The 27,856-nt window shown below is 46.5% G+C and overlaps 1 protein-coding gene across 1 annotated transcript; it reads right to left on the reverse strand.

The window, feature by feature from the left end:
* On the reverse strand, positions 1-27,657 carry ADAM17 (ADAM metallopeptidase domain 17). Its single transcript, XM_082757424.1, has 19 exons — positions 27,437-27,657; positions 19,563-19,695; positions 17,929-18,062; positions 16,906-16,994; positions 14,740-14,908; positions 13,938-14,068; positions 12,443-12,532; positions 11,230-11,343; positions 10,563-10,707; positions 9,916-10,004; positions 7,854-8,006; positions 7,198-7,397; positions 6,811-6,914; positions 6,060-6,194; positions 5,318-5,448; positions 4,606-4,684; positions 3,799-3,887; positions 3,196-3,252; positions 1-2,056 (listed from the first exon to the last, which is right to left on the reverse strand). Exons 1-19 carry the CDS (start codon positions 27,555-27,557, stop codon positions 1,697-1,699), a joined length of 2,523 nt encoding a protein of 840 aa, XP_082613550.1. The 5' UTR covers positions 27,558-27,657; the 3' UTR covers positions 1-1,696.
* Between the last annotated feature and the right edge of the window lie 199 nt (positions 27,658-27,856).

Genomic DNA, 27,856 nt, shown 5'->3' on the forward strand with positions numbered 1-27,856 from the left:
TTGTTTAATTGGCTTTTTTTTTTCTTTTAATATAAAAAGCTTTTATTGTATTGGGAATTAAATTAACTAACTCCTCACACGTGTGCTTCTCCTGGAATCAAAAAAAAACAACAAAAACCAACAAAGGCAAACCAAACAAACCAAAACCAGTACACAAAACAGGAGCTAGCCAGGTAGGAATACCGTAAGGCACACGTTCAAGTATTAGTGTAACAAGATCCTGGGCTGGGAAGGCAGAGACTCGGGCAACTCTCTCAGCACAGCTTTGGTTACTTCCCATCACGTTTAAAAACACAACGGCTTTCCCCCACTGTGGTTCCTTCGTGGCTGAGCACAGGTTTGTAACAGTTAAAATGGGGCTGCTGTCGTTCACGTCTCAGGTCAGTTTGATTCATTCATTATTCTGGGAGAAAGCAGGCGGAATTAAATGCTTCCTTGCTGTGGTGATAGCTGCTCTGCGGCTCCCCTGTGTCAGTCCAGCTGCTGCCAGGCTAAAACATCGCTCAGCTCCCAGCCCACAGCCCCCCCGGTACAGAGCTCCAACCTTCTGCGCAGGTACGCCGAATTAGAGGGCACCACCAGGTACCTGCTCCTAGCATCGCATCGCAGCGCCTGCGTGGGAACTGGAATTCCTAACACCTCCTCAGTACGTGCCCTAGGAGTTTCATCAAAAAAAAACCAACAAAAAACAAAAAACACAAAAAGCTTTGTTAAAGTCACAATTGTTTTTAAACAACCGTGCTCCTGCAGTGGAGTGTGGCATTTTCTCGTTTCTTTAGCAGTAGGGGCTTCCAAAGGCCACATAAACCCTGAAAGAGGAGGCTCAGCTCTTTGAACAGCTCGACGGTGGTACCTATTGCAAAATAACCCTCAGAGAAACATTTCTGCACTGAAATGACTGTAAACAATTCGCTGGAACAGTTCCCATCTGCATAAATGATTTCTCCACTTACACTTCTTCCTTTTCACCACCACCTGCAGCACACACAGCTCCTGCTGTAGGAAAACCATCTCCCTGCCACAAAAACACCAGGTAAGGCAACCTCACAGTGAGAGGCAGAAGAGTTTCACACTAGAGGAGCTCTTCCGTGCACTGAATAAGGTTTAACCACCACTATGAGCCATTTTGTTTTTGTTTAAAGCCGTATGGAAAACTTCTGGATTCAGATTGTGCATCTCAATTAGATGCCGTTAAGCCATGACTGCTTCCTTACTCTCTGTTTGTTCTCCAGGCACCTGTAATGTTTAGATGCGCCAACGAGCTGTTCCGTCAGGAACATGCTGCAGTGTTTTGTTTTGTTTAAAAAGCCCCTTAATTTCGGCTGTCAGTGCCATCAGACTACAAAACATTAAATTATATAAAAAAAAAAAACACAAGGCCGATATACACAATATCCAGGAGGATATTTGGGTTTGCACCACAGGTTGAAGGAAATGTTAGAGGTCAAGAAACCAGAAAAAACAAATCCAAAAAAAAAGCTTTCAAAAACAAGCCACTTTTAGTTTGGATTCTCGCTTTTTAAAAAGATATAATGCTCTCAGAAACGTAACGTAAGGAAGGTCATACACATGACCAGCATCTGCAGTAGGTCACTTCCTTATTTCCCCCCGCTCCCTCACAAAAATATATATCCATATAGATCCGTATTTATAGCAGTGAAATGGTTTCAGATCCCGCCGGGCGGGCAGCGGGGCGCTAGCACTCCGTCTCCTTGCTGTCCACCCGGTTCTGGCGCTGCAGCTTGAAGGACGCCGCCTTCTCGCTCCTGGTGACGGGGTGCTCCGTCAAGTCCTCGAAAGATTTGGCGGCCGAGCTGCTGTTGGGGAAAGGGTCCTTCTCGAAGGCGTCCTCGTCGACGTGGGAGTCGGTGCTGGGGTCCTCCTGGATGGTGTCCATGCGCTGGTGGTCCTGCTTGGGCGCCGCCGCCGCCGGTGGCACCGCGGCCAGGGGCTGCAGGGGCTGCAGGGGCTGGTGCCGGCTGCTCGCCTGCGCCGCCGGGAAGGGCTTCACGATGCGCACGGAGGCCGAGTCCAGGCTGCTCAGCATCTCCACGTTCTGCAAGGGGGAGAAGCAAACGGCTGCTAGCTCAGGATTCATTCAATTTGTTCAACTGTTGATTCCTGCTTCTGTCTGAGCGTGGATTGGGAAATACCCGGAGATTTCCAGGCGTGAAAAATCCCTACAGACCTTAGCAAATGCTAACAACGGGTAAGGGAATGGACAAGGGAGTGCCATGAAAGGTAGGGTAAAACGTTCAGATGCTAACTAGTGCGTTTCTGAGCTGCTCAGTACTCAGCAGGTCCAAGAGAAGCTGGGTTTCTCTGTTAAACCTGTTACTGGTGCAAGGAGCCCACTGAGTACAGCTGCAGCCTACAGCCAGATCTGCTTCTGGAGTGTGTTCTTGCCTGGATCCAAGTGCACAGATCCAAGGTGACTTCTATGGCATAAGAGGAATTATGAGGGACCTGAGGACTTGAGCTAACATCACCTCTGGTTACACGCACGTAGCTTACAGGGGCAATTTGCCTCATAAGCCTGGCTCCAGGATGCTTCTTCCAGCAGCTGAGGAGCTCTGCAAGGCTTCTTTCCCCCTCCCATTACAAAAATGACATAAAATGACATCTCCTTAACGCTGCCACAGTTATTAATAAAAATCGAGCTGTCAAAGCACCAGACAGGATGCCCAAAAATCTTTGTCAGAAGACGCCTCGAGCTGGACTGTAATTAAAATTTATCTGTGCGCTTTTCTGCTCTTCCCCTCTCCCAAATCAGCCTCTGCACTGCGAGACGTGTCACCACCTGCCACGTGATGGGTCCTTGCACCAATTTTTCTATAAGTAAGTGGAAAGCCTCAGCACGCCCCGCTGCTAAAGGCCCCGCAGCAGAGACACCACGTGCTGCAGAGATTTTTCTGCTTTGCTGAGCTTTGCTGGGAGCAAGCACCCTGCAGCGGGAGCTGAGTGACCCGTGCCGGCGGCTTCCTGCCTCGGGGGCTGTGGTTGGGGTGAGGAAGCTGCCTCGTCACCAAGGTCAAGGCCCAGCTCTCACAGGAAGGAAACACCAGACCTGCCACACTGCGGTGCTCGGTACATCAAACACCAGCTGGGGCAGGAAAGCAGAGTTTCCCTCAAATCGGTGTGTCTGGCCCCAGCTGGAGGCGGGGGCTGCAGGAACGTGTTCAGGCAGCGACTTACACTGGGGCAGAACAGAGACTTGGTGTTCTCCTCGTACTGCTTGTCCAATTTCTTGTCCTGTTGGGAAATAAACACAAAGTAAACCAAAGCACACACACACACAGTTAATTTCCCAGATGCAAACAACGCCCCTGTCCCCATTTCCCTGCAGGGACACAGCAGGGTTGGGGCTTTCTTCCCCCTTCCTTCCCATCTGCCCCCCGTGCTGAGCTCACGGGGGAGCAATCCTCTGCCCTAACCCCACGCCACGTGCCCACATTCGCAGTCACTGTGACCTTTCTCTCTTCACCGGTGCACTCAACCAACACCACTTCCTGCCCCGGGTGTCCCCACAAATTGTGGGCTAGAGAAAACTTTGATGCAAGTCATCAGAACGATGCTTGGGCAGAAAAAATCTGCCTAAGGGAGAACAGGAACGGCTCCAGGAGACAGCCGGAGCACGGGGCTGCTAGAGCCTGGCAGAAATTAGCAGGGAAGCTCCCTCTGAGCTTTCCTAAAAGCCTCCCCTCTCCTCCTCCCGCAGACATTTGCCATTCACGAGAGGAAGGGCGCTCTCCTACAGCTCAGTTCGATAGAGCAGTCATCTCCAGGCAGCTCACTCACCACGCAGTGCACAAGGATGCTGAGAGGAATCCAGAAGAGCAAGGAGAAGACGAGCACCGAGCCCACTATATTATCTGCGAGGAACTTCCCTGGGAAATCAGTTCAAATCCATCAGTGACTGAGCAAAGAGCATTTCCTGACTGTACACACAAGTTCCCTTTCCTCTGCAAGCCAGCTCATGGGATTTCTCAGGTACAACACAGGCTGCAGGACCAGCCCAGCATAATGCAATTAGTTTTTTTTTTGTTTGTTTTGTTTTTTTTTTTTTGCCTTTTTTAAGCATATTTGATATAATTTTCTAAGAAAATTATTATTTGGGACCAAGGAGGCACGCGTACCCTCACCAGCCAGTGGCTCAGGCACGCAGCTGGAGGTGGTTTTATTAAACGAGAAATGAAGTTCTCCTTTCCCAGCCTGCTGACATTTAAGTCCCACCAAGGCCTACTTTACCTCTGCTGTGCTGCAGCGAGCTGACCCCTAACAAGGCCGCTATTTCCTTTCCTCTCGTTGCCCTGCTTACTGGTTCTTAGACAAGAAGCTCGCTGGAAGGGCTGCCGCCTCTTTCACAAGCTTGGAAGATGAGTAGGAAAGAATGGAGAGGAAAAATGCAAAATGCTCCCAGCCCTTCAGCCTCAAAGGCAAGACCAGTGTTATCTTACGCAGAAATACATCTGGATTTCAGAAGCACAGCTACAAACTACCCTGGCGTACAGGCGAGCAAAACCAGCCAGCTAACTAACCCCCCCTGTGGTTTCGAGCTTCGTGTCAGGAACTGAAAACCCCAAAGGCTGTGGTTACACATCTCACCAAAGGTATTGATACTGAGCTGGTCTATGAAATCCCAAAACCGTTCGATCACGTCCTGTACTTGCTTCTCACATTTGCCCTGCAAAAGTTAAATAAATAAATAAATAAATAAATAAATAAATAAATAAATAAAAGTCATCTGAGGCTATGTAAGCATTAACTACTTGCTTCCTGGAGGGGGAGGAAGAGGCAAAGATTGCAATGAAATAAAAACTGCATGGACACAGAAGCACTTCACACACATTCTGAATAGATTTACTCATTCACAGCTTCACTGCTCCATTTTTATTGCCTCTCTTTTGCCTCCCACAGTAGGGGACACAAAGCTGAGGTTTCTGGAGAGGTTTAAGGACTGGAAGCCTAAGTTCCTACTTCCCACACCAAAAAGGTTGCAGCTCTCAGGCACTGTTGGATACAGACAGGCTTCCAGATCTGGCCGTGCTGATTTAAAGGCAGCAGAGCTTCAGCCCTGCAGCAGAAGGGCTGCGGTACGCCCTCCAAAATTCACGCCTGCCAACACCCAGCTCAGCTCAGCTCAGCCAAGGGGCCTGCAGGCTGCGGCCGGAACCGGCCACCGAGACAGCGCCAGCCAGATCTTCGTCAGATTGCTTCATTTTAGTCAAAATTAATTGGGCTGATGTGCACGGCTGCAGTAGCAAGCACTGCTAACCCAGCTGAGCTCTTTGTCACGCTGCCACGCAGGAGCACTTACGTTGGTGTCGCAGAAGCCCACGGTGCAGGGCTTGCCCTTGCGCAGGAAGAGGAACTGGTCGTTGGCGTCAACGTACGGGACGCAGCGGTCCTGCTCGTCACGGCAGCACACCTTGCAGGAGTTGTCCGTCTCTGTAAGAAACCCACAGGCTCCGTCATCAGCCCAAAAAACCCCAAACCGGGCAGATGTCCCCGGGCTGGCCACGTTCCTGCCCAGCTTTCCCATGGGGAGGGCAGGAACAGGCAAGGCACCCAGTTTTGGGCACCCCAATGCCCAACTGAAGCAGATGCCCCGTTTGGGTTATTGGGGGACACAGCAGGACCAAGCTCTGCCAGCTGATGCCCCAACACCGCAGGAATTAACTGCAGGTGAAGCGATTCCACTTGTTGGAGGTCACATCTGTCCAGAAGTCATTTGGCAACTCCTTACGATCAGAGGACAGCCCAGATTCTCCCTCCTGCCTGCCTGTGGCTGAGGAAGAGGAGGGTGGGAGCACCCTCTCCTTGAAGCAGGGTGCCGGCCATACGTCTCATTCAAAATCCTCAACCCAGGCCTCCAGAGGACAGGAGGACATTCATGTTTTCCAAACAAAAAAGGACTTTTCCAAGCAGAAAACGCCAGCCCTGGAAAACCAACAGCTTAAACACCAGATTTTTTTTTGTCCAGAAACCCGAGAGGGCCCCTAAATTCGGCTCCCCAAGGGGCTCAACCCGAGGAGCAGAGCCGGGACCCTTTGACCCACCGTTGCAGGCACAGGAGCGGAGGTTCTTCTCCCTCTCGCAGAAGGGGACGCACTCCCCGTCCTTGCACTTCCCCATGTCCACGCAGACCGTGTCATCCGGGGCGTTCCCCGGGGGAGGGCACTCGCTGCTGTTCCCTGCAGGTGGGGGCAACAACGGCAGGGTTAGAGCAAAGGGCAGAGCACCTCGGGGTGCGAGAGAAAAGGGGAAAAGAGAGAGAAAAAGCAAAATCCAGACTCATCCCAGGGAGAACTCCAATAGCTTTCTCTTAGCTTTCAGCAACTCGGGCATTTGGGGCACTCTGGAGACCAAGAAGACCCTGGAGGCCCCATCAGTGAAGCACCAGCAGCCCTGCCTTGTCGTCTCGCCTCCAGAAAAGATTACGAGGAGGAAGGAAACCAGTGGGGAAGTGAAGCAGAGCCGCCATAGAAAGGGTGGAATCACTGCAAGGTTCAGCTCATTCCCATCCCCTCCCCGTGACTTGCCCTGTTCTTTTTGTCTTGAAGGGGAAGAAAAGGAGGAGGGGGGGAGAAGGAATCACCATTCTCCATGTTCTCCTGGGCAGAAACTCACCAAACAGCTCCTGAACTACAATGAAACTCATTATGGGGCGATTTCGTGATGCTCAACTGCTCTCTAAAATTAGTTGTCCCGGACGAACAAAGGGCGCTAGTCTGGGAGCTGACCTAACAGGACGCTGAGCCCGGAGCACTTGGCTACAGCTGGCGTAGGGGAGGCAGAAGCATGTCCTACCCGTGCAGAAAGACTCTCCTTTACAAGTGGCATTTATGGCTTCTTGGCATTTCTTCTGCGCGCTTTCGAACTGGCAGCCTTTGCAGCAGGGGCTGTTCCGATCGCTGGGGAAACATCAACGTGAAAGGAAGAAATATTGAGCAACTTTTCTTTTTTTTTTTTTTTTGTTTTCCAAAGAAGTACGGGCATGACAAAGTTTTACTACTGTATTTTGTGCTCTCTTTATCCTTCACTAACGCAGGAGTGCCCTCAGCACAACCACACGCATTAAATTTGAGGGAATTTCTTGCTAAACAGGAGTTTAGTGAGATTTATCTCCTGCAGCAGGGTGCAGAGCTGAACCATTCTCTCCCCGTGCACCAGAAGCTGCAGCTCCTTTCCCCTCACCTGCACTTGGCGCCGTCCTTCAGCTTGCAGTCCGCAGAGCAGCAGGGATCAGCCTGCTGGTGCAGGAGGCCAGGATCACACTCCTCCCCCTCGTCCACCCTGGAGTTCCCGCAGACTTTGTTGTTGCGCTCCTTGAAGCACTCCTGGGCCTTGATCTCAATGGTCCTATGGATGGATTTTTTGCTGCAGCTTGAGAACATCTGGAGAGTCACGAGGGGAAAGAGCAGCACTGAGGAGTGAACCTTGCTGTCAACAAGTGCATCTCAGACAGTCCTGGCCTCCTCACACCTCCAAATTCTGGTGTCTCGGGAAGCAATGATCCCTCCATGCTGACATTTTGAGAGCTTGGAACAATTTTAAGGTAAGAAAATCACCTGGCTGATGACTTGCTTTCAGGAGCATTTGGCCACAGCTGATTGCAAACAATTGATTGCAAACACTACTGGGACACGCTGTGAACTCCAGTGAAACTCAGAAAGCAAAGCTCATCTTGCAGAGAACCCAGCTGCATACAAACATCTTTTCTTTTTATGCCTGATCTGTTTATTCCCATCTGTTTTGACCTAAAATAATCATTAGCTAAACAGTCTTTCTGTGCAAAGGATCACTGATCACGTTGGAGAAGCGTGTGTGGAAGCAAAATTATGCAGCTTTACCTTATTGTTTTCATGATCTCCGCTGACAGCAATGGGATACATGACGTATTTCCCTCCCTGGTCTTCAGTGGGGGCACACTCTGGCAGACTGTCAGGATCGTGCTCTGCTCCGAAGTTATGTCCAAGCTCGTGCGTCGTAACCAGGTCAGCCTCCTTTTTTGAAGAGCAAAAATAATGATTGCTGAAAATAACCAGTCTGAGCAGGACAGAAGAGGCGATCCCAGCTACTTCCAAGCCACCTACAACTCTCAGATATGCTTAGGTGGAAAAGCAATTTCTCCATTATCATTTTTTTTTAGAGGTGGGGAACTAAAGGCAAGTAAAATTACGGCCTGATTCCAAAAGCACATTCCAGGACTAGGTCTGACTGCTAGAGCACTGTTAGAGGCAAAGTGCTGTCCTGGAATACCAGTTCTGTTTTGTTTTCAACGCAAAGCAGATACTCAAAGTATCTAGATCTGATTTTAAAAGGCATAAATAGAAAGTTCAAACCAAAAACCAGTCCAAACACACACCAGCTACCACGATTCGTCAATCTCTTGCTCCAACTGATCTTGCCATTAGAATTATTCCTTCTAAATGGACGATTACATTCAGGCTGCTGAATAAGCTCCTCTTTTGCACGACTCCTAGGAAAGGCATCCACAAACGCAGCCCAACGGGGGTGAATTCCCAACATTTTTACACGGCAGGACTCCTGCCGAGGACCCCAAATGAGTGCCTCTCTGCACGGCCTCGACCAGCAGGTGGTGTCGAGCTCTCAAGGCGACAACCACAAAGAAAAGGAGCACAGAAATAAAAGTTAACCACAGGGAGACTGAGTGGTTCACAACAGAGAAGTAAGTTGGGTGAGGAAACGGCCGTTTCTGCTCTCTTCAAGCACGGGAAGGACTACAGCGCGTTGCATTTGGGGGAGGGTTTTAAGCAAAATTTTTTTCTTCCTTTTTAAACCTGATCAGACGCTGTGCAAAAACCCTCCCTGTGAAAAGAGCCCGTGCGCACCTACTGCTGCATCCAAGCTTCGTGCCTCCTGCTGGGAAGACGTCAAACTCCAGCTCCTTTGTTAGCCAAGACAGGGCTCCAGCTTGGAGACTGAGCAGCAAATGCAAATAGCGTGGCAACAACTCAGAGCTCTTTGTCAACATCCCTCAAACACAAAGCTGCACTGTCTTCTTTTTTCCTAGCTTCTTGACAGCTTCTGTGCCAAGTTTTAGCCCACTCACCAATTATGAATTCCATTTATAATCGGGCTACAGTGATGCACAGCTGAGAAATCAGCAGAAGGGAAACGTCCAACTACAAAAATGTGGGAGCTGCAAACGCAGGCACTGCTCTGGTGTCTTTACAAGAGAAACAAATCCCACGTTCAGGCCTTTCTGTCTTTACCGCCTCGTTAGTGATGGAAAAACTCCAGATAGCATCAGTTTCCATCAGTATTAGCACTAATAAGCCCTGCCTACTCTACAGTTCTCTGCCCTATTCATACAGACACACAAAAATCAGGTAGAGGAACTCCAGTAGAAGGTCCAAACTAACCTCCTACTTTGCCTGCACTACTTTCACTGTTCTACCCTGCACGTAGAACAGGCCCAGCATTTCTATCTTCCATCTGCATGCTGTAGATGCATACAACAGCACAGACATGTTTTGCTTTCTTTCAATCAGCAGACTAATTGTATACTTGCTGTAAGTCTACCTGCTGTGTAATATTTCTTGTCTTGTTTGAAAATATTTTTTTGTTTTAAGTAAAATACATTTAATTTTAGGATATCAAAATCCTGTTTGTAGTTGGATAACTACGTCTCCTATTAGACACTGGCTACATTTCCCCATCCCTGCTCTCAGTGAATTCAGTCTTCAGTTGCACTCAGCCCTGACTCTCCTTGTCAAGAAGGACAAAAAAAAAAAAAGATACGGTCTCTGTGACCTAGATCCTTGTCCCCTGGGACTGGACTCAGTCTGAAAGCCAGCAGCTTGCTTCTGAGAGCACAGAAGCTTGTCACAATCCCGGAAAACACCAACAAACACGTATGTACTGTACTCCAAACGTTCATTCTCTTACCTTCGTGAGGATGGTTTTCCCATAGTTCTTGGTGCTGGTTAAGCCACTGTTCAGATAGATGTCTTTCTTTGCAATCTGACTGTAATAAGCTAGAGAGGTGAGAAAGAAACAAATCAAATTGACAAGCGTTTTTCTCAGTTTCCATTTTTTTCCCCCTTTTTCTTTCTTGGAAGTGGCTGTGGGACTATTCCTTATTTGACAAAATGAACAGCTTTATTGTTCTCAGACTCACCAGTCAGCCTCTTGCCAGTTTTCTTTTTTTTTTTTTTTCAGTGGGAGCTCTTTAAAGCACAGCACAAACAGCTCATGTATTGCAGTAAAGGGGATAATACAAGAAATTTCCAAGACAACAGCATCTGCCATTCCAGAACTGTTGCAAGATGCACCCAAAGTGGAACTTCGTCTAGCCAGCCTGCGGTGGCTTTCACAGAGCTTGTTCAATCCAGATAGCCTCGTGACTTTTCCTCCCTCCCCTCTTTTTCCAGCTCCAGCCAAGAAAATGGCCATCTATTCTATCCAAAAGAGCCACTAGAGACTATGCAAATAACATGTCATGATCCCTGAAAGCTAGAAGAGGATTAAATACAAGTAACAAAAAAAAAGTAGGTTTCTACCCACAAATGGAAAGGAAGAAAAGGAAGTCTTGCCTTTAGGACAAATGCCACCGTGGCTGTTAGGTCTGGGAGAGCCAACATAAGCCAGTCCAAGCGTTCCCATATCAAAATCTTGATACGTGAAAAGATGAGCAAGGCACACGTGAGCTGCTTTCTCAGCGATATCAAAGCTAAATTGCTTTAAAGGAAAAAAAAACCAACAGTGAGATCTCTGTAAAACACTTTATGGTGCATATCAGGTATCTATAAACATGAACATTTATCTAATGAGGCAGGCACCTTCTGGTTAAGTTAGGAAAAAGCAGCTGTTGATCTGTCCTACAAACGTGAAGGCAGTTAAAATGAATACCCAAGCACCTTGTATGCATTTCTTTACGTAACTTGTCTATTCGTTTCCCCTTTTTCACATAGAGGGGAAAACCAACTACGCTCATTTGATGCAGGTCACAAGGCAGTCTCAGGGCCAGATGTCCCAGCACTGCCTTTTTTGACTCAAGCAACACATTAATTCCAGTTGGTGTGTGCTCCATAATCACACAAAGAACCCCCTTACCATGGGCTATGGGGCACATCAGCTAGTTTGACTTTGTGCAGTATCTACCCAGCATGTGAAGGAACTAACAGAGTTTCATCCGTGACTACAGAGCAGCTGTGTGAGTAATTCTCTGTGAGGGACAATTTTTCAAGGGTTACTACCTACCTCTAGCAGCATTTTCACATCCCAGGCATCCTTCTTATCATCAGGGTAACTTTTTGCCATGTTGTAATGCTTCTGTCCGGGTTGCACTTGATTTGGTTCATTGTGGATGATAATCTACATTTTAAAAAGGGTGACAACAACAGCAACAACAGCAAAAAATTTTGGTCAATTTTATAACTACGGAAAAGTTTTCAATGCAATTTTAAATATCTCAATAGAGATCTGCAAGCAGAAAAAAATCAGACTCAGCATGCTCCCAATGTTAAGTTTCCAGCCTCTGCTATTTAAGATACACTGCATAAGCCACTACAGCTGCCATTTTAGAACAACAAAAGTTGTCACTGAGATATTGTGCTTTGAGATGCACATTAAATCAAAATCAACACAAAAACAAATAAACTCAACAAATACAAGCAGGATTTACATCATTTACATCTAGTATAAATAATCCCAAAGCACCACAGAGTTCTAGTTAACCAAAACATACTTTAAAGGATCGCTGCTTTCCTCGTAGCCTGGAATTAGCGCATCCATGTAGCTTTCCCTCTCCAGTCCCCACCAATTCTCTCCTTCCTTGTTCCTGGAGAGCCTTGCCCAGAAAAAGGGCAGCTAGCTTGTACCATGAGAGTCTCCGTGTGCCACATGACAGTTTTTGCAGAACTTAAAGCAGATGGACTCATTTTTAATGCACTTTGCCAAATTTCTATGTGCTAACTTCCAGGAGCCATCATATAAATTGAAGCCATTACATCCTCTACATCCAGCTGCATCTATCTTCTACACTATCACGATATTACGCTGTTTAAGTGCAGTCAATAAAGCTCTTCAAGCAGGATTTGTGTTTTTTCCATCTGTGTTTGAGAGCTAAGCATTAGCCAAAGACAGAAACATTAAGTATATGTCTAAAGAATATGTCTGACAGAAACAAAAACGGCTCACGTTCAGGAAAGAAGCACCTCTGAATTGCAATTACATATAGAAAGATGCTCCTTGAGAATTCCCATCTCAAAAGCTGCAAGGAACTAAGAATGGACATGCTGTGTCAAATCATCAACACCACCAAGAAGAAAAGTACTTTTGGATGCAGTTAATAATGCAAGATTTGGTTATTTTAGCTCTAATCCAGATAAAAAAAAATCAGAAACCCTGACATTTAAAATATGTTCTTGTGCTTTCAGTTGGAAACCCTTTGCACAGCTCAGTGAATTCCTACCTGCTCTATCTGGATGCCATAGCCTTTGAAGGCCCCGTTGTCCCAGGAAGTATTTCGGTAGATGTCATCTACTCTGTCTATCAACTCAATCTATGCAGGAAAGAAAAACAAGTTATTTAGTTCTGAGCTTTTGTGTACGGAAGTTCAAGATGCCCAGAGAAGCTGCGACATATTTATCTCAAAAACACTCGCTTCAAATTAAAATTGAACCTCATAAAACACAACAGATGTATTCACTGATCCAAAACCAACAGCGCTTGGATCCAGTGAGTATTATCAAATATCCCTGAAAATTTTCCGTCGTAAAAAAGCAGCACAAACTTTGCTACTTATCACTTTCATCTGTGTAGTGGAAGAGATAATGTTAAGAACAAGACATCTTGGGAAACACTGTCCATTTCGCAGTTTTCCAAGTTTCTTTGAGGGGAAGGGCAGAGGGAACTGTTTTTACTGCTTTGTTTTAGCGCTACACTTAACTGACCCCAGGGCTTTCTTCCCTCTCCCAGACAGTAAACTATTATTTTTCTCATTACGGTCCAAGTACAAGGTTCCAGAAAGTCTGTCGTCAGTGTTCACAATCAATAGCTCCCTTTTCGAGCTGCTCTCGTCTTCTTAAAAATCACCTTCTCCTAAATATAGACCATCAAAATTGCTCAGAATGAAAAATGACATTCACAGACACTCAGTAATGGCTTGCACTTGGTTTTTCCAATCACCGTCCTGTTTACAGCACACATCAACCCCGAGAGCACAACGGTAGGTGAGCCTGGAAGAATCGTATGTCAGACGCTGAGATAATCACATCTCCGAAAACAGATGAATTAAGGCTCTGTTACCTGGGGAATGTAAACATTTCTGGGGACAGAAAGGTCAAAAAGCCAGCAAAGATGGAACAGAGTGATTAGCATGTCAAAAACTCAGGCTCAGAAAGAGGCTCTTGAGAAAGAACAGATCTCCAAGAGTGGTTTCACTTGTTTTCATCTCCAGTCCCCAAACCCATACTCTATTTCTGCTGTGGGGCTGTAGGCAGGTGTTCTATTTCATAACCACACTTCCAACCAAACTAGCTGTCCACTGAGCCTATTTCTAATTTTATTGTTCTGGACAGAGAATCCTGGAAGAAGTTAAAGTAGTATACAAGTTGTTTTTGGCTCCCATGCGAACTTTAAATATGTTTGGACCATTTATACCCAAATTCAAAGTCTAGGAGATTGTAGAAAATGAAAAAAAAAAAGTCTTTTTTTAGTTTTTAGGGAGAAAATAGGATAGCTGCAAGTAGTATGCAAAGGGAAGGGATTTGAAACGTAAGGACTATTTAACTGCAGTATCACAACTACAGAATATTTTAAAGCATGAATTAGCACCTCCCAAGATGAAAAATACACAAGCATGATGTAAATACACCTGCTGTAGAAAAGCAGTATAAGCAGTTATAACTATGAACCATTTTTTCCCCATTTACTCCAACAAATTGTAACAGGGTGTATTTACTTACCAAATAGTTTATGGTAGTGCTCTCTTCCCCCCGGCCCATGTACTTGAAGAAACGATGATCTGCCACTACCAACATCTTGCACGTGTTTTTGGAGCTCTCTGGGATGGCTCTTTTCTTCCGGGAGACGCTTGCTAATGTCAATGTTTAAATACAAATAAATAAACACTCAGTGAGCTGTCTATGGCTACGTCTATTACCCATATTTAAGACCTGAGCATGAGTCTGGATGGGTTTTGGTTGTTTTGTTTTGGAGGGAGTGGGGAGGGCAGAACTCTTCAGTTTTGTCTTCATAACAGTCCTCAAACTTGTTCTAAGGAGAGGAACGTGTAGTAAGGAAATTGAATTATTCAACAGATTTACCTGCAAAGTTTTTATGGTTGTCACCTGAGTCCTAACTCTCTTGCTCCTGTCCCCAGTCATTACCCCCATTCCTGCTGATGCAGTAGAAAATAGAGGAAAGAGGGATTCACAGCTCTCAAAAACTCATCATAGCTCAAGCTGGATTCGTGGAGTGGCCACAGATGCCAAACAGCTCCCAGGGCACAGAAGAATAAAGTTGTTTGAACATTCACCTTAAAAAGCCTACCTACACTAGTGACAAGTTCCTTCCTTTCATCATTTTGGGTTTAGCTGGATGTGGGGCAGGGAAGAAGGCATGAAAACAAGTGCTGCTTTTTTCCTCCAGTGACTTTAAAGAGCTAAACTACATGGGACAACACAAATTATTGCCTAGGTTGTGATCTTACTTGCCTACCCAGACAGAATTCAAGCTTTCCAAGGTTCTACTCTCCCAGATGCTCACCTTCATTTTGCTTGCTATCTTCCAGTCCTTTTGGCAACAGCTCTTCTTCGTTCAGCTTTAAATAACCACACACTTTGGGGGACTGCAATCGTGAGAAGTCTTTAATATCTTCAGATCTGTAGACCAGCAGTCTTTCATCTTGCTCATTATCTATAAATCTCCACAGTGGCTGACAGCACAAGAGCAGCAGAAATGCAGGTAGTTAGGACCACAGTGAATGTAGAGACTAAGTAAAACATATTTTTATATATATACACGTGGCCAAATCTCCACAGCTGTGTGTGTACACATACACACATAAATCAGACTACAATGATGTAATGCCTATAAATAAGTTTAGCAACAGAAGTACACTCCCAAGAAGTCAGCTGAATTCAACCATTTATGCTACACGGGCATCCAAAGACCTAAGGATGTCTTAACAGAGCAGCAGCAGCCATCTGATAAAGCCATCAAAGAGAATTTTTTGTTCCCTCCAGAATAAAAGCAATCTGAGGAGGCATCTCGAGCTCCTCTGTTCCCTCCAGTGCAGTTTTAGGACTGGCACAGCTCAGGAGGAGTTATCTGGAACACGCCAGCAAATGTGCTGACTGGAGGCACAAGTTATCTTCTAAGATAAGAGATGATCCATAAGTGTGCACCACAACACCACCGGACCAGACTCTTCAACATTCCTAAGTCACTTACAAGTGAGTGAAAAATCCTCAAAAAATCAAAGAAAACCTCAAAATCCCAATAAAAGCAAATGATTTCATAGCAATTGCATACAGAACATTGTTTCTTTCTAGTGCCACATCCCTACTATTATCTCGAAGTAACATCTACAGCACCCCCACCACACGCAGCCCACCCAGAGGCAGTTTTTTGGGCAAGGCCGAGCAGCCCAGACTCCAAGACTCCCCTGCAGACTACTTGGCTCTTGGTCTCCCCTGGGCTTTAGGCAGCGCTCTCTGAACTTCAAACAACTCTTTCTTTGTGATAGTTAACTATTAATTTCAGCTCACAGCAATAAGGCCTTGAAACACAAAGACTGTGCCAGGCCAGCAGCCACACTCATCTGTGGTGTAGAACTGAGGGCAAATACCCCATATCTTAGGGTAAGGCAGGAGGGCATTAGGGATTTACATGAAGGCCCAGCTTTTCCAAACAGGGAGGGCCTTGAAGTAAAGGAAGGCTACAATGGTGCATCCTTGTCCTTATATTACCTGCTGGGAACGTCCTCTGGCACCTACCGACTCTGACCACACACAGGCATGATCTCAGGGTGGTTAGGGGCCAAAGCTGACCCCGTGTGCTGGGTTTACGTGGCGAGGTTTTTGTTAGCAGGGGGCTGCAAGGGTGGCTTCTGTGAGAAGAACCCACAGGCCACATTAGAAGAATCTGAGGCCACATTATTCTTGGACCACAAACACTAAAACTGCTTTCAATCACAAACAGCTTCTACATGCTCTCGGTGCAAAGCACAAGTAGAGTGGTTTGGGGATTCCAGTCACATTTTTGTACCAGTAGGACCGGGTTTCTCAGGCTTACCTCTAATTCTGAACGTCTTCTGGTTTGGAGACAATTGCAATACCCATCTAACACTTAGCCATAATTACTGTTATTGAGCCATTCTAATACAGCTTGTGCCTGGGAATGAACTGCTCTGAACAAGTCATTAGGATAGTCTTTAATTTATTTATTGAATTTTTTTTTTTAAACCAATAGTTTAAAACAACACAATGAAAACGGGGAAAAATGAGTGAGCATGGGAAAAAAGGCAGATTTTTTAAACAAAGCTCAAAGAATGGGAAAAAATCCAAGACCTAGCAAAGGCAAAACTTCAGAAAGCTCAAACCTCAACTCTGCTCACAAGCCTGCATTGTTTGTTGTTCTGAAGGAAGTGATCACCACTAATTACTAACGTTATCCATCCCTGTTTCGAAAAGGCCGATCTCCTCCCCGATACATCTAAAATATGCAAATGTGACAGAACGGCACTCACTAATAAAAGTCAACACAAAGCCAAATTGGTTTCACATGTTTCTGCCACCTCCCTATTCACCACAAAACAACCAACACCACCAAGCCTAAATTGAGCTACAGAGGTGTCACTGTGACTAGCTGGAAACACCCACAGGAGAAAGAGCTGATTGTCTGAACGCTGCTGTCAACAGTAAGGCATACCTCAATATTGTATTCTTCTCCATCAGTATTGATCCTTACTGTAAAGTCTTCATCCCCAATATGTGCCACAACCTTGGAATTATGCTCCCCTTTAAAGATTAAAAAAACAAATCAGCTCTATTTGCATGCGTTCCTACAAAGACAACAATTTGTTTGTTTGTTTTTTATATTTCAAGGCAAATTAACCTCCTCAGTCTCTGGAGAACACTACAATGAGCAGTTTAAAAAAATAAAAATAGGGAACCAGCACTCTCTCTTCAGCCTTAACTTCCCAATGGTCATAAGCATTAAGTCTTGGATTTAACTGCTAATTTTCAGGTAGTGTGATGGCTCTGGGGATTAATAAAAGGACACAGAATATTCCTGCCAACATAAGCAGTCTGGATCCTACCCCTATCAGCCAGCAATTTCACGGCGTCAGCCTGCATTCCAGTGGAAGAGGCTTTCACCACATCACAAGGGCGACATAAAAATCAAAACAACTTAGCGGAAGTATTAATGGCAGACTAAAGTGGAGCAAGACACCCCTTCCTTCCAGAAAAGAATCCCATTTATCCCATAATAACCCCCAAAGAATCCCATTAAAGTAGTTTAATATAATGATCTGGGCACCACTGCATCACCACTACCTGGGTTTTGCATTCTGTGACAAGAAGTATTGAAACCCCAGATTCCAGATGGAATTAAAGCCATTATTATCATCTTCAAAAAATGAAAAATAAAATCACAAGCTGCTGCGTGGGCAAATTTTATCCTCATGCTCTGCCAAACTACATAGAGGAGCCCAATCTTAGGAGCTTGCTGCAATAGATTAAAAACAAAAACAAAAAAACAGCAAAGCAACAACAAAAAAAAATCAACAAAAAACACCACCAGAAAAAAAGGAGTGGCATGAGAATAAGAATAAATTCTCCTTATTTATCCTAACCATATTTGATGAAATGAATGCACTATACCATTTACTTTGGCCAAGGGCCCAGCTGTGCGTTCTTAGCACTGACACACAGCCGAGTCCATACTAACCAACGACGTGTCCAGTGAAAAAGTCTTGCCATTGAACACGGTACTCCTTTTCCTTGCCTTCGCCATCCACAATTAACGCTTGAAATTTTTCTGAAAAGTGTTCAGCAGTTGCAGTTAAGTATAATTTAAAGTGCCTGTAAAAGAATTTACTTTCATTTATTCTTAAGCAAACTACACACACGAGAGAAACAGAAACAGCTTCCATTTTACTGAAGGTCCAGAAGAAGTTAGAAAGCATTAACTGTGATAAGCAAACTACAAAAGCATGTAGTATGTAATTCATAACTGTACATTTTTAGTACTTCATGGAGGATTTTTAAAGTGTTAAAGATGTTAAACAGATCCACAAGAGTCGTGGTTTGCTCACAAAGCACCTTCTCCATATGCATTCAAGCAAAACCAGACACTGCTAACGTATCTGACCTAAAGGCAATCAGACCAGGGAATCTGTTCACCTGTTTTCAGTTAAATTATCTTAAAGCTCTTGTTTTCTAACAGAATATGGTCAGAAACCAGAAGCAGAAATCTGAACTCTGTAGATTTTTGTGTGTCCCAAAATCTCAAGGCTATTGCAAAGAAAGAGTGGAGACCAACTCAGGGAAGGATCCACGTTGGCGCTTGCCTTCTGTGGTCTGTGGGTCAAAGATTTTTGGTACTTCCCTCTGTAATTATTCTGCAATCAGCACTGGCAGCATTGCAAACTATTTGGTGCAGAAGAACCTCATCATGAAGTCAGGGTGCATGAGGCAGGGCAAGACAGGGACAACCAGACAACATCTGACCCTGCTAACCTTTTATAATTGCTACTTAAAAATTAACCCCCAGCATTTAGAGACAAAAAAACACAAATACAACTTGCACGACAGCTGTAGTTGTAGGGGATGGCTGGAGGAAGGCTCATGAGAACAAAGTAGACAAAAGATCTCAGTGGAACAAAGCCGACCTACACTTGTTAACACAAGATGTTCTTCTCACCTCCCTCCCCCCATTTCAAATTCACAATTTCAGCACTCAGATACCCGTAAGGGATTTTTATAAGACTGAAAAGCATCTCTAAAACTTTGATGCCTGCTTTCTTCACCACACTTCTCCCCATTTCCCGAGTGCTTGTAATTCCTGTTTTGTTAAAATAGGAGCGTTTTAATCAAATTCAGAATTTACACACAGTAGGAACGGGATTAAACCTCTGGGTGGGGGGAATATCTCTCAGGGAACATGGCACGCACCCTCCCCAAATTGAAGGCAGAGATTTTCAAGAACCAGAGGACAGTCAAACATGACAGCGTTGCCAAGATGAGGTAAAAGCAGAATCTGTCCCAATAAATGGAAATAACCTACACGAAACTAAGCCTAAGAAAAAGATCTAAGATTAAAAAAAAAATAAGAAAAAAGCAAGAGAAGTCTTAGATGAATGGCATTTCAACAAACAGAGTGATACAATGGAACCTGATATAGTTTTGTGTTTCCTCTCAGTCTCTCTGAAGTCACTCCACAGCCATGCAGTTCAGTAACTTAAAAAGAAGTGGCCAGTCATGGCAGAAAACACAGTAACTATGTCTGAGTTTGGAATTGTGTATTGTTCATCACCAACTGAAGGAAATGTTACGCTATTTCACTGCTGATGATTTAATTACCTTTGCAGGGCTGAGAAACTTAAGAGCCTCTCTACGTGTGTCTCCGGCTGGAGGTCTCTCTTCCTCAGCGAGTGCTGCTGGATGCTGGACTGAGAAAGGATGTCGTAGTCTGAGAGCATGGATTCAACCGTGGCTGGAAAAACAACAGAGAAAGCATTGGAGTTTCAAGATCCTTCAGAAAATGCACACATAATATGGCAAAATTGAGCCTCCTGTAGCAGGATCACAGTGGGCTCCAATTTTAGGAAAGCCACTGCACATTTCTGTAAAGATGCATTTCGTGCAGTCAGGTAGAAATCACAGCGTGAATCGAGACGCGATCAGAGATGGAGAAACAGAAATTATTTCACACCTTACAGCAGTTTTAGAGCAGCTAAGCTGTTTTTTTCACTGCTATGGCTGTGCAGAGCTGATGTCCTCCCTGGCTGCCTCCTGGAAACCACGTTGGGGAGAACATTTCCCATTGCTCCGGGATGAACAGCTTTCCTACCTCGCCTGCTGCTCCCCACTAATTTAAAATAGTTTAATTTTTACCAGGTTCACTGCAGGTCAGGGCTGCAGTTATTACCTTTCTGTCCAACAGCAGCCAGAAAATGGATGGCTGCATAGCTTAATTCATCAGAAACTACCAGCCAGGCACCTTGTAGGGGGCATCTCCAGCCCCTTACCATCACATAGACTCCTCTGATTTCCCTTCTAAGAACACGAAAACCCCTTCAGAGGCTGGCTTGTACCACCCAGCCACGTCACCTCACGCGTTTATTGGATTTGAAAGACACTCATTGCCATCACTTAACACCAAATCAGAGAATATCAAGGGTGGAAGGCACCTAGAGCCCAAAAGAGCTTCTAGGAGCAGGAGTACCACTGAAGCCCTGGCCAGCACAAGCATCTCACTTCGTATTTCACGAGGAGGTCGGCGGGGAGAACAAACCATCAGCGTGTGCCTGTTCGTGCACGCTGCAAGGGGGGAGCTGAACAAAACAAGAAGCTCCTTACACCCCTCTCAGCCCTACACGGGGCCACCCCAGCACAGGCACATCCTCCCCAGCCACCAGCCTGCTGACAGCGAGGCCAGACACCTGCGTTTTGGTGCCCCAGAAGCCGCAAGGCAGCAGTTCCCAGGCTGCCCCGGCGCGAGCCGCCCCTCCCCTGCCGCTCAGCAGCACAGGAAGGGCAGCGTGGTTGCAGTTTCCTGATTTCTGTTTACAGCCCTTGCAGGTCGAGAGCACCTGCAGTTGATCGCCAAGCTTTGGGGACTGTATGCAACAGCAAGTTTCCACCACCTCCCTCTGCGGCGTGGTTTTCCATCCTACGTGCCCAGCGCCTTCATCGCCTGCTCACTGCTTCACTGCAGGGAGAAAATACCTTAATAAAAAAAGCAAGTATCTCTTTTCTTTAAAAAAGCACGAGGTTTCACACTGCTTTCCACCCCTGCGTGCAAAGCACAGCCCCAAAACAGGGGAAAGTCACGCCAAAAAAGGGGCTTTTCCCAAACCACTTTCCTGCGGTTCCTTCCCTTCCGTCCCCTCCTAGATCCCCGCATTCCTCTCTTTTTGGAGGACACCTCAATTTTATCCTGATATCCCCAATGCTTATTCATTTTTTATTATTATCTTGTGATAGCCAGCCTTCAGCTTATGATATCTTCTCTCTACCCACTGAAGGCACTCAGAAGCTGGGAAAGAAATTTGGTGACAAAGATGATAATCCCAAATCCGCAGCTGGGGATTCCCCTGCTCACAACTCTGAACTCACCTTTTTTTTGCACTTCATTTTAAGGCTAGAAGTCCACTACCCCCAGGCTTTGCAATTTCACCCAGGAAAGTCTCTTTTTTTGGGCAATTACGGGCCATCATGCATTGCATCAGACTCCTCCACCAGCTCAAGAATGTGCTGGGCAACAGCTCAGCGGGGCTGGAAGCCACCACATATTTGTTAAAGAGGAGGAGGTTCCTCTCCAAGTGTTCAGCCACCAATCCAAATACCAATGGCATCTTCCTCCAGCCACCCTGGCTCTCATAAGCGTTCTTCTGAACTGCATTCTTCATTCAAAGGTTAAGCTTTTAGAGAAACATCAAGTTTTAAAGCAGAAGACGCGATTGATATCCTTAAAATCCTCCTCACAGTTACCTGATGATGGAAAATAGCTCTGGTTAAAAATGTAAGATCCAACAATATTTTAAGATGTTTCCTTCAGGAATTAAAAGTGACCACAAGAGGATCAGAGGAGTCTGGAGCACTGATTATGGGTATTGCTTCTCCAACCATCCCCAAAGGAATAAAACCAGAAATAAATCTGGTGCGAAAAGGCAGAGGGATGGGAAGTTTGGCCCACAGAGTAGTCCTGGGACAAGCACAGCGAGCACACTTGGAGGATTTTGCTGCGTGGCTCACATCAGAGGTGCCTCCAAGCCTGAAAAAAGGGCTTGAGCCTGTATTTTGTGCCACCTGACTGACTTCCAATGGGTATCAAGCACTCAAAAGCTGGTCGGCAGCTCACGAATAACTCTTCTGATCCAGCTGGGCAACGACCGAATGGCCGAAGGGCTCCACGGTCTTCGTTAAACCATCCAGTGCTATTCCTCTGTCCACCAAAGCACAGCAACCAAACGGAGCCACCTCAGCTCCAACTCACAGCCTAATCTGGACCAAAAAACGCAGCCTGGAGCCTTTCCGACCTCAACCACCCGAGCTGGAACAAGGCTCCACGCCTGGTGGCAGAGCTGCCCTTGTGCTTGCGGTGACAGCGGGTCAGGAGGTGATGCTGCCGTGCCTGAATATCTCCAGGAGCCTTCTCTTAGTCACCAGCACGACGCAGATGAAGCCTCGGGGTACGGTTACGTGCTGGGAGGGAAGGCATGTGGCAGCCTCGCGGTGTGCTCTGCCTGCAGCTTCAAACTCCTGCACACCCCTGAGGCTCGCAGAGGTGCCCAGCGGGGGATGCCATGGAAAAGCCAGCGAGCTACAACCCCCCTCTAGCTCATTTCAGGATAAACTTACTCACTTTACACTGCCTCGAAGCTTTTTCCTTGGGTAAAAAATCTATAATAAATATCCATAACTGTGCAAATTTGATTTAGAAGCCACACAGATCGTTAAACTGCTGTTTCTGGTTATTCTGCATGCAGCTGAACGCCCCTGATGGCTTCCACGTGTTACCTCAACCACCACCAACCTGGGCGTTGTTCTCCTTCACCGAGCACATCTTAACTGGGGACAGCATTTGTTGTTTGATCTGCTTGGTTTAGTAACTCCATCTGTCTTACCTGAGAAAGCAGAGAGCACTTTTTGGAGGAGAAAAAAAAAAACACTGCTCAAATATTGGTGTTTCAAAAATAAGGAAGGTCCCTGGACTAACGTCCTCACACTCAAAGTGAAACAAGGGCAATGCAGCCGCCCCGTCTTAAACCAGGACAGCATCATGTGATGTGATGCTCCAAAAAAAAAAAAAACAGCCCCAAAAAATCCCACTGCTTTCGTACATCCTGCAGACACGAAGAGCCAAGTCACAGGATGCAGCCTTCTCTGGAAAGAGATCATTTGTCTGCCCCTCCCCAAACTGTCTCACTATTGAGTTTAGCCACTCCACGCCACAAAATCCTGCTGTTTCCCCCCAAAAAAAGATGAGTTTGAGTGGAGCTGATTCTAGGTAGAGCCTAGTTACTGTCTGGGCTACCCGGGTGAGACCAAGCTGCTTCTCCCTGCCTGGCTGTGTTGCTTCTCCTTTGGGATATGACTTGGCACTTGCGCTGATGGGGCCTTCCAAAATTCACATCGCTAGTAGTGAGGGGCAGAGCTTGGCAGCTTCAGCAGCAGTCTGAAAGATGAAAAATGAGATCCAGGAATGCAAGGATGCCACGTACTTGTTCAACGCTGCATTCATTGTGGATCAAAACTGAGGAGGCAGCTGCTATGGGTTCCTCTCTGCAAGATCTGCCTTCTCCTCTCGCCCCTCAATCCACGAGCAATGTAGGGTAAAAATGTGAGGTTCAAGGAGAAAAAACAACACCAACAACTAGTGCATATCAACAGCTGCACAGGAAGACAAGGCCAGATAATGGGAACGGAGATTAGGGCATGAATCACACCAACATGGGCTAAAAAGTGGACAAGCTGCAGGCTGACCAGCAGCACGGTCACATACCTGCGAGGATGACAGCCAGCAGGAGGACAATCAGAACCACTGGGGTTGCAGAAAATCCCCCAAACGAGCAAGCTGGACAGTGGCACATGAATCCTGTAAGTTCCCTATGAAAGGACGGCCCTTGATTGATCTGGGAAAGGGGCAAACTCCTGCAGTTTATTACGATCTGGTCGGTAATAGATTGATTAAATCAACCTGTTTATAGCAGATGTTAAATATAAACTTTTATCTCAGATATAAATCTCTACCGACTACTAAATGCATAATTAAATCCCGGTGTAACTTTAAGAGTTCTGCGCTGAGCTGGCTGCGTGTCCCTTCTCAGCCCTTCTAACCTCAGAGCAGAAAGCCATGCTGGGGTTTCTGCACACACAAAAAGTTCCCGAGTAGCAGGAGAGTGAAATTGAGATGAGTTACTGCTGCTGTCAGCCACTGAGGTGAACAGCAGACTGTATTTTTATTACTTAGCCTGTAGTGCTGCCTGGGGAAACCACTGCATCCAGAAATGCCTGCAGTGACTCTGAAATAATCCCACAGCACCCTGGGCTGGCACCACACGCTGCAACACCCTGCTGTTTGGCTTCATGCTCTCGGATTCTCCTCCACGTGCTGCACTGAGACACACACCCGAACTTCAGCTTCAGGACACAAACTGCTAAGCTGGCTCCATCCGAAATAGCTGTCTAGCTTGAAAGGGTATTAAAATAGGGTAAGAAATGTTACCTGCCCCAGATAGTAACAGCTGCATTTCTTTCAGTTCCCTGCTTAATTTGTTTTTCCCTCTCCTTTGTCCTTGCTGAAAAAGTATGAACTTTCCAAGAGACGAGCAAGTTCTTAACCATAAAATGGCAATCCTTGAAACTTCATTAAACAGACTGCTGGTCAGAAATCTCAATTATTTCAGCCCAGAAAACTCAACCTCTGTGATTAAACAGAACAAATCAGAAGGTATGTTAGAAGATATCTTAGAAGGCTGAGCTGTGGATAAGATTAGGAAGACAGAACTCCAGCAAAAGATGAACGTAAAACCACAGGAAAGGAGGAAAAAAGATTTCAAAGTGCAGCTCGTCAAAGACATAAAGCTAATAATGGCAATAGCTTTTATTATAATGAAAAGAAGCAACCCAGATAAATAATCAAAGGGGCCTGTAAAAGAACTAAACTGCAAAGATGACCCCAAGAACGGATGCTAAAGGCCAGTACCAAAGGAATAATTCACCTCTGCATTCACCACAGAAGAGACTAAGGTTTCCCAAAAGCTTGTCTTGACAGGATGAATCTAAAGAACTGCCTCCAGTTAAAGACTCAAGAAAAGGGGCTTTAGAATAAACCAATAAAATTACCAATAAGTCAACAGAACATGAATGTATTAACCCAAGAATTATAAAGCACTTTTTCAGATGAAACTGGTCAACTCCTAATGCTGCTCCTGGTGGACTGAAAGGTGTAAGAGCAGCACCAACTTCCAGAAGCCTCCAGGTACCACACAGGGGCTTAATCATAAATCCACTCACCTGCCCTGCCACATTGGTAATAACAACAGCAAAGTGTGAATGACTTGACTTGTGGCTAAAGAAGATAGTAGGGAACTGTCTGTCTTCCTCTTCATGGAATCAGTGCCTGTTTATTTGCTGTCTGAAAGGATGAAGTGTGTGGATAAGTAATATTATTAATCAAGCATACCTGGATTTTAACAAATTTTAGACAAGCTCCCTCACAAAATGCTTCTATAGATTTAATTTACTGAATGAGACAACAACAAAATCCTTCAAGAAAATCAGTGTGGAGCAAGTGTGAAAAAACCCACAAGAAAAAAAAATCCTCACTATGTTTCTGACAAGCATTTCAGCATGGTTGAAAAAAAATTATCTTGGAGTGATGATTCAACAGCAAGCAGAGAGGCCAGAAAATTACTCAGAAAGAAAACAAAGTCAAAAGCATTCATCACTACACTTCATCACTGTAAATCCACGGTAGCTTTGTATCATGAATACTCCCTGCAGTCCGAGTCATGTATCTCAAATAAATAAAAACCCAGCACAAACAGAAGGTGCACACACAAAGGTAACAAAGACCAATTAAGTCATGAACTTTTTCCTCATACTAAGAATTATTACACAGACCGAGATTTTCCCACTTGAAAGAAGAGCGTGAAGGAAATGAATGATTGTGCTCCATATTCACCACTGTTGGCAACAGAAACCACAGAAACAGACAATGTTCGGAAACAAATGGAAGAAAGGAGTTTTTCCTCCATGCATTACTTAATAAAATTGACAAGTTCTTAGTCCAGACGCGGTGGTACTGAGGCCAAAAATACAAAAGGCATCAGACAAAGCTCACAGAAGTTCACAGCAAGTGTGTCCTTTAGAAGGCTCGAAATCTGATGGCCCAAGATGCAAACTCTGCTTGAAGAAATCCCTAGACCTGCCTGCAGTTGAAGGGATAAGCTGCATTTGTTGTGTTTCTGTTGCACTTCCTGGAACATCCACTGCTTCCTACCCCTACCTGCTTCCTGCAGTGACTAATTGCTGTGGCCTGCACAGAACAAAAAGTCAACCTGAGGTGGGGGAGAGTGGGACCGAGGTACAGCCTGGATGACTGACACGATATCTGTCAAAGAGAGTTGAACAAAGAGAGGGGACTTGAAGCAGTCACTGTGGGCAGCACCACCTGGAGACATCACATCTGACGGGGTAACAAGCAACCGCTGCCTCTCACAAACACATCTGCCAGTTCAGAGAGACTTTTGCTCATCAGACAGAAGTTTGCAACTCAAAATAAATGCTCAGGTGCAAAAGTAAGGTTACAGAAGTAAAATAGGAAGACTATGTTCAGCTTTCTGGAAGTCACATCCAGCTCTGACAGCTTCCGTCTCTCTCTGCAATGGTGACACTTCAACCAGAGCTACGAAGAGCAGTCTTTTACATGATCATCCTGCTCTAGCATAACACAGACTCCTGCAAGGAAAGCTCTTTAGCAGACCACCAGCATGAAGATAACACGGTCATCACCTCCTCAAAGAGGCTGACAGGCCCCAAGCACCACGCATCAGTGACACCTTCAGCTACGGAACAGTGCAGCCAGCAGGAGCAGGGAGGTGATCATCCCCCTCAACTATGCTCTGGTGGGGCTGCACTTTGAGTGCTGTGGTCAGTTTTGGGCCCCTCACTACAAGAAGGACATCGAGGTACTGGAACGTGTCCAGAGAAGGGCTATGAAGCTGGTGAAGGGCCTGGAGCACAAGTCCTGTGAGGAGCGGCTGAGGGAACTGGGGGTGTTTGGTCTGGAGAAGAGGAGGCTCAGGGGAGACCTCATTGCTCTCTGCAACTGCCTGAAAGGAAGGTGTGGGGAGCTGGGGGTCGGCCTCTGCTCACAGGTAACCAGTGATAGGACCAGAGGGAATGGCCTCAAGTTGTGCCAGGGGAGGTTCAGGTTGGAAATGAGGAGACATTTCTGCTCAGGAAGAGCGGTCAGGCACTGGGATGTGTGACACGGGGAGGCGGTGGCGTCCCCGTCCCTGGGGGTGCTCAGGGAGAGGCTGGGCGCGGTGCTTGGGGACACGGTGCAGCGGTGACACCGGTGGTCGGAGCAAGCGATCTGGAGACCCCCTCCATGCTCAACGCCCCTGCTGTGCACAGCCCCTCACGCTGTGCGCCTGACGGGTCCCGCACTCCCCCCGACCCCAACCCCGACCCCGACCCCGCGGTCCCGCCCCGCCCCTTACCGTAGCGCTGCCTCTGCGGAGGGCGCCCCAGCGCCTGCAGCTCGCCCGTTGCCCCCAGCAGCAGCAGCAGCAGGGCAGGGAGCAGCCCCAGCCCCAGCCGCAGCCGGAGCCGGAGCCCCATGGCTCTCCGCCGGGCTCCCCGCCGGGCTCCCCTCGCACCCAGCCCCTCACGGCTCCCTCACGGCCCCCTCAGGCCGCGCCGGGCCCCGCCGCCATCCTGGGCTCGCACCCGGAAGCGCGCCCGCCCGCGCGGAGCATTGTGGGGCGGGCGGTGCCGCCATCTTAGGGAGCAGGGCGGGGAGAGGGGCCGGGAGGCGGGAGCGCGCTCGATCCGTCACAAATGTCTCGTCCCTCCTGCCTTAGGGCTCCTGGGAGGTAGTGTTAGTGCTTTTTGGTGAACCTGAAGGGCTTTTCTAGTTT

Source organism: Aythya marila (genome assembly GCF_965140915.1).
Source record: "Aythya marila genome assembly, chromosome: 3".
NCBI classification, from domain to species: Eukaryota; Metazoa; Chordata; class Aves; order Anseriformes; family Anatidae; genus Aythya; species Aythya marila.

Bases quoted from the DNA above. Each gene is read 5' to 3' on its own strand.
- ADAM17 (XM_082757424.1), bottom strand. From the start codon at position 27,557: ATGGGGCTCCGGCTCCGGCTGCGGCTGGGGCTGGGGCTGCTCCCTGCC. The intron at 14,069-14,739 runs GTGAGCATCTGG...CATTGACATTAG, and splicing joins AGATAGCAAGCAAAATGAAG to CAAGCGTCTCCCGGAAGAAA. The intron at 10,005-10,562 runs GCAAGACTTCCT...TCACCTCTCTAG, and splicing joins CGGTGGCATTTGTCCTAAAG to CTTATTACAGTCAGATTGCA.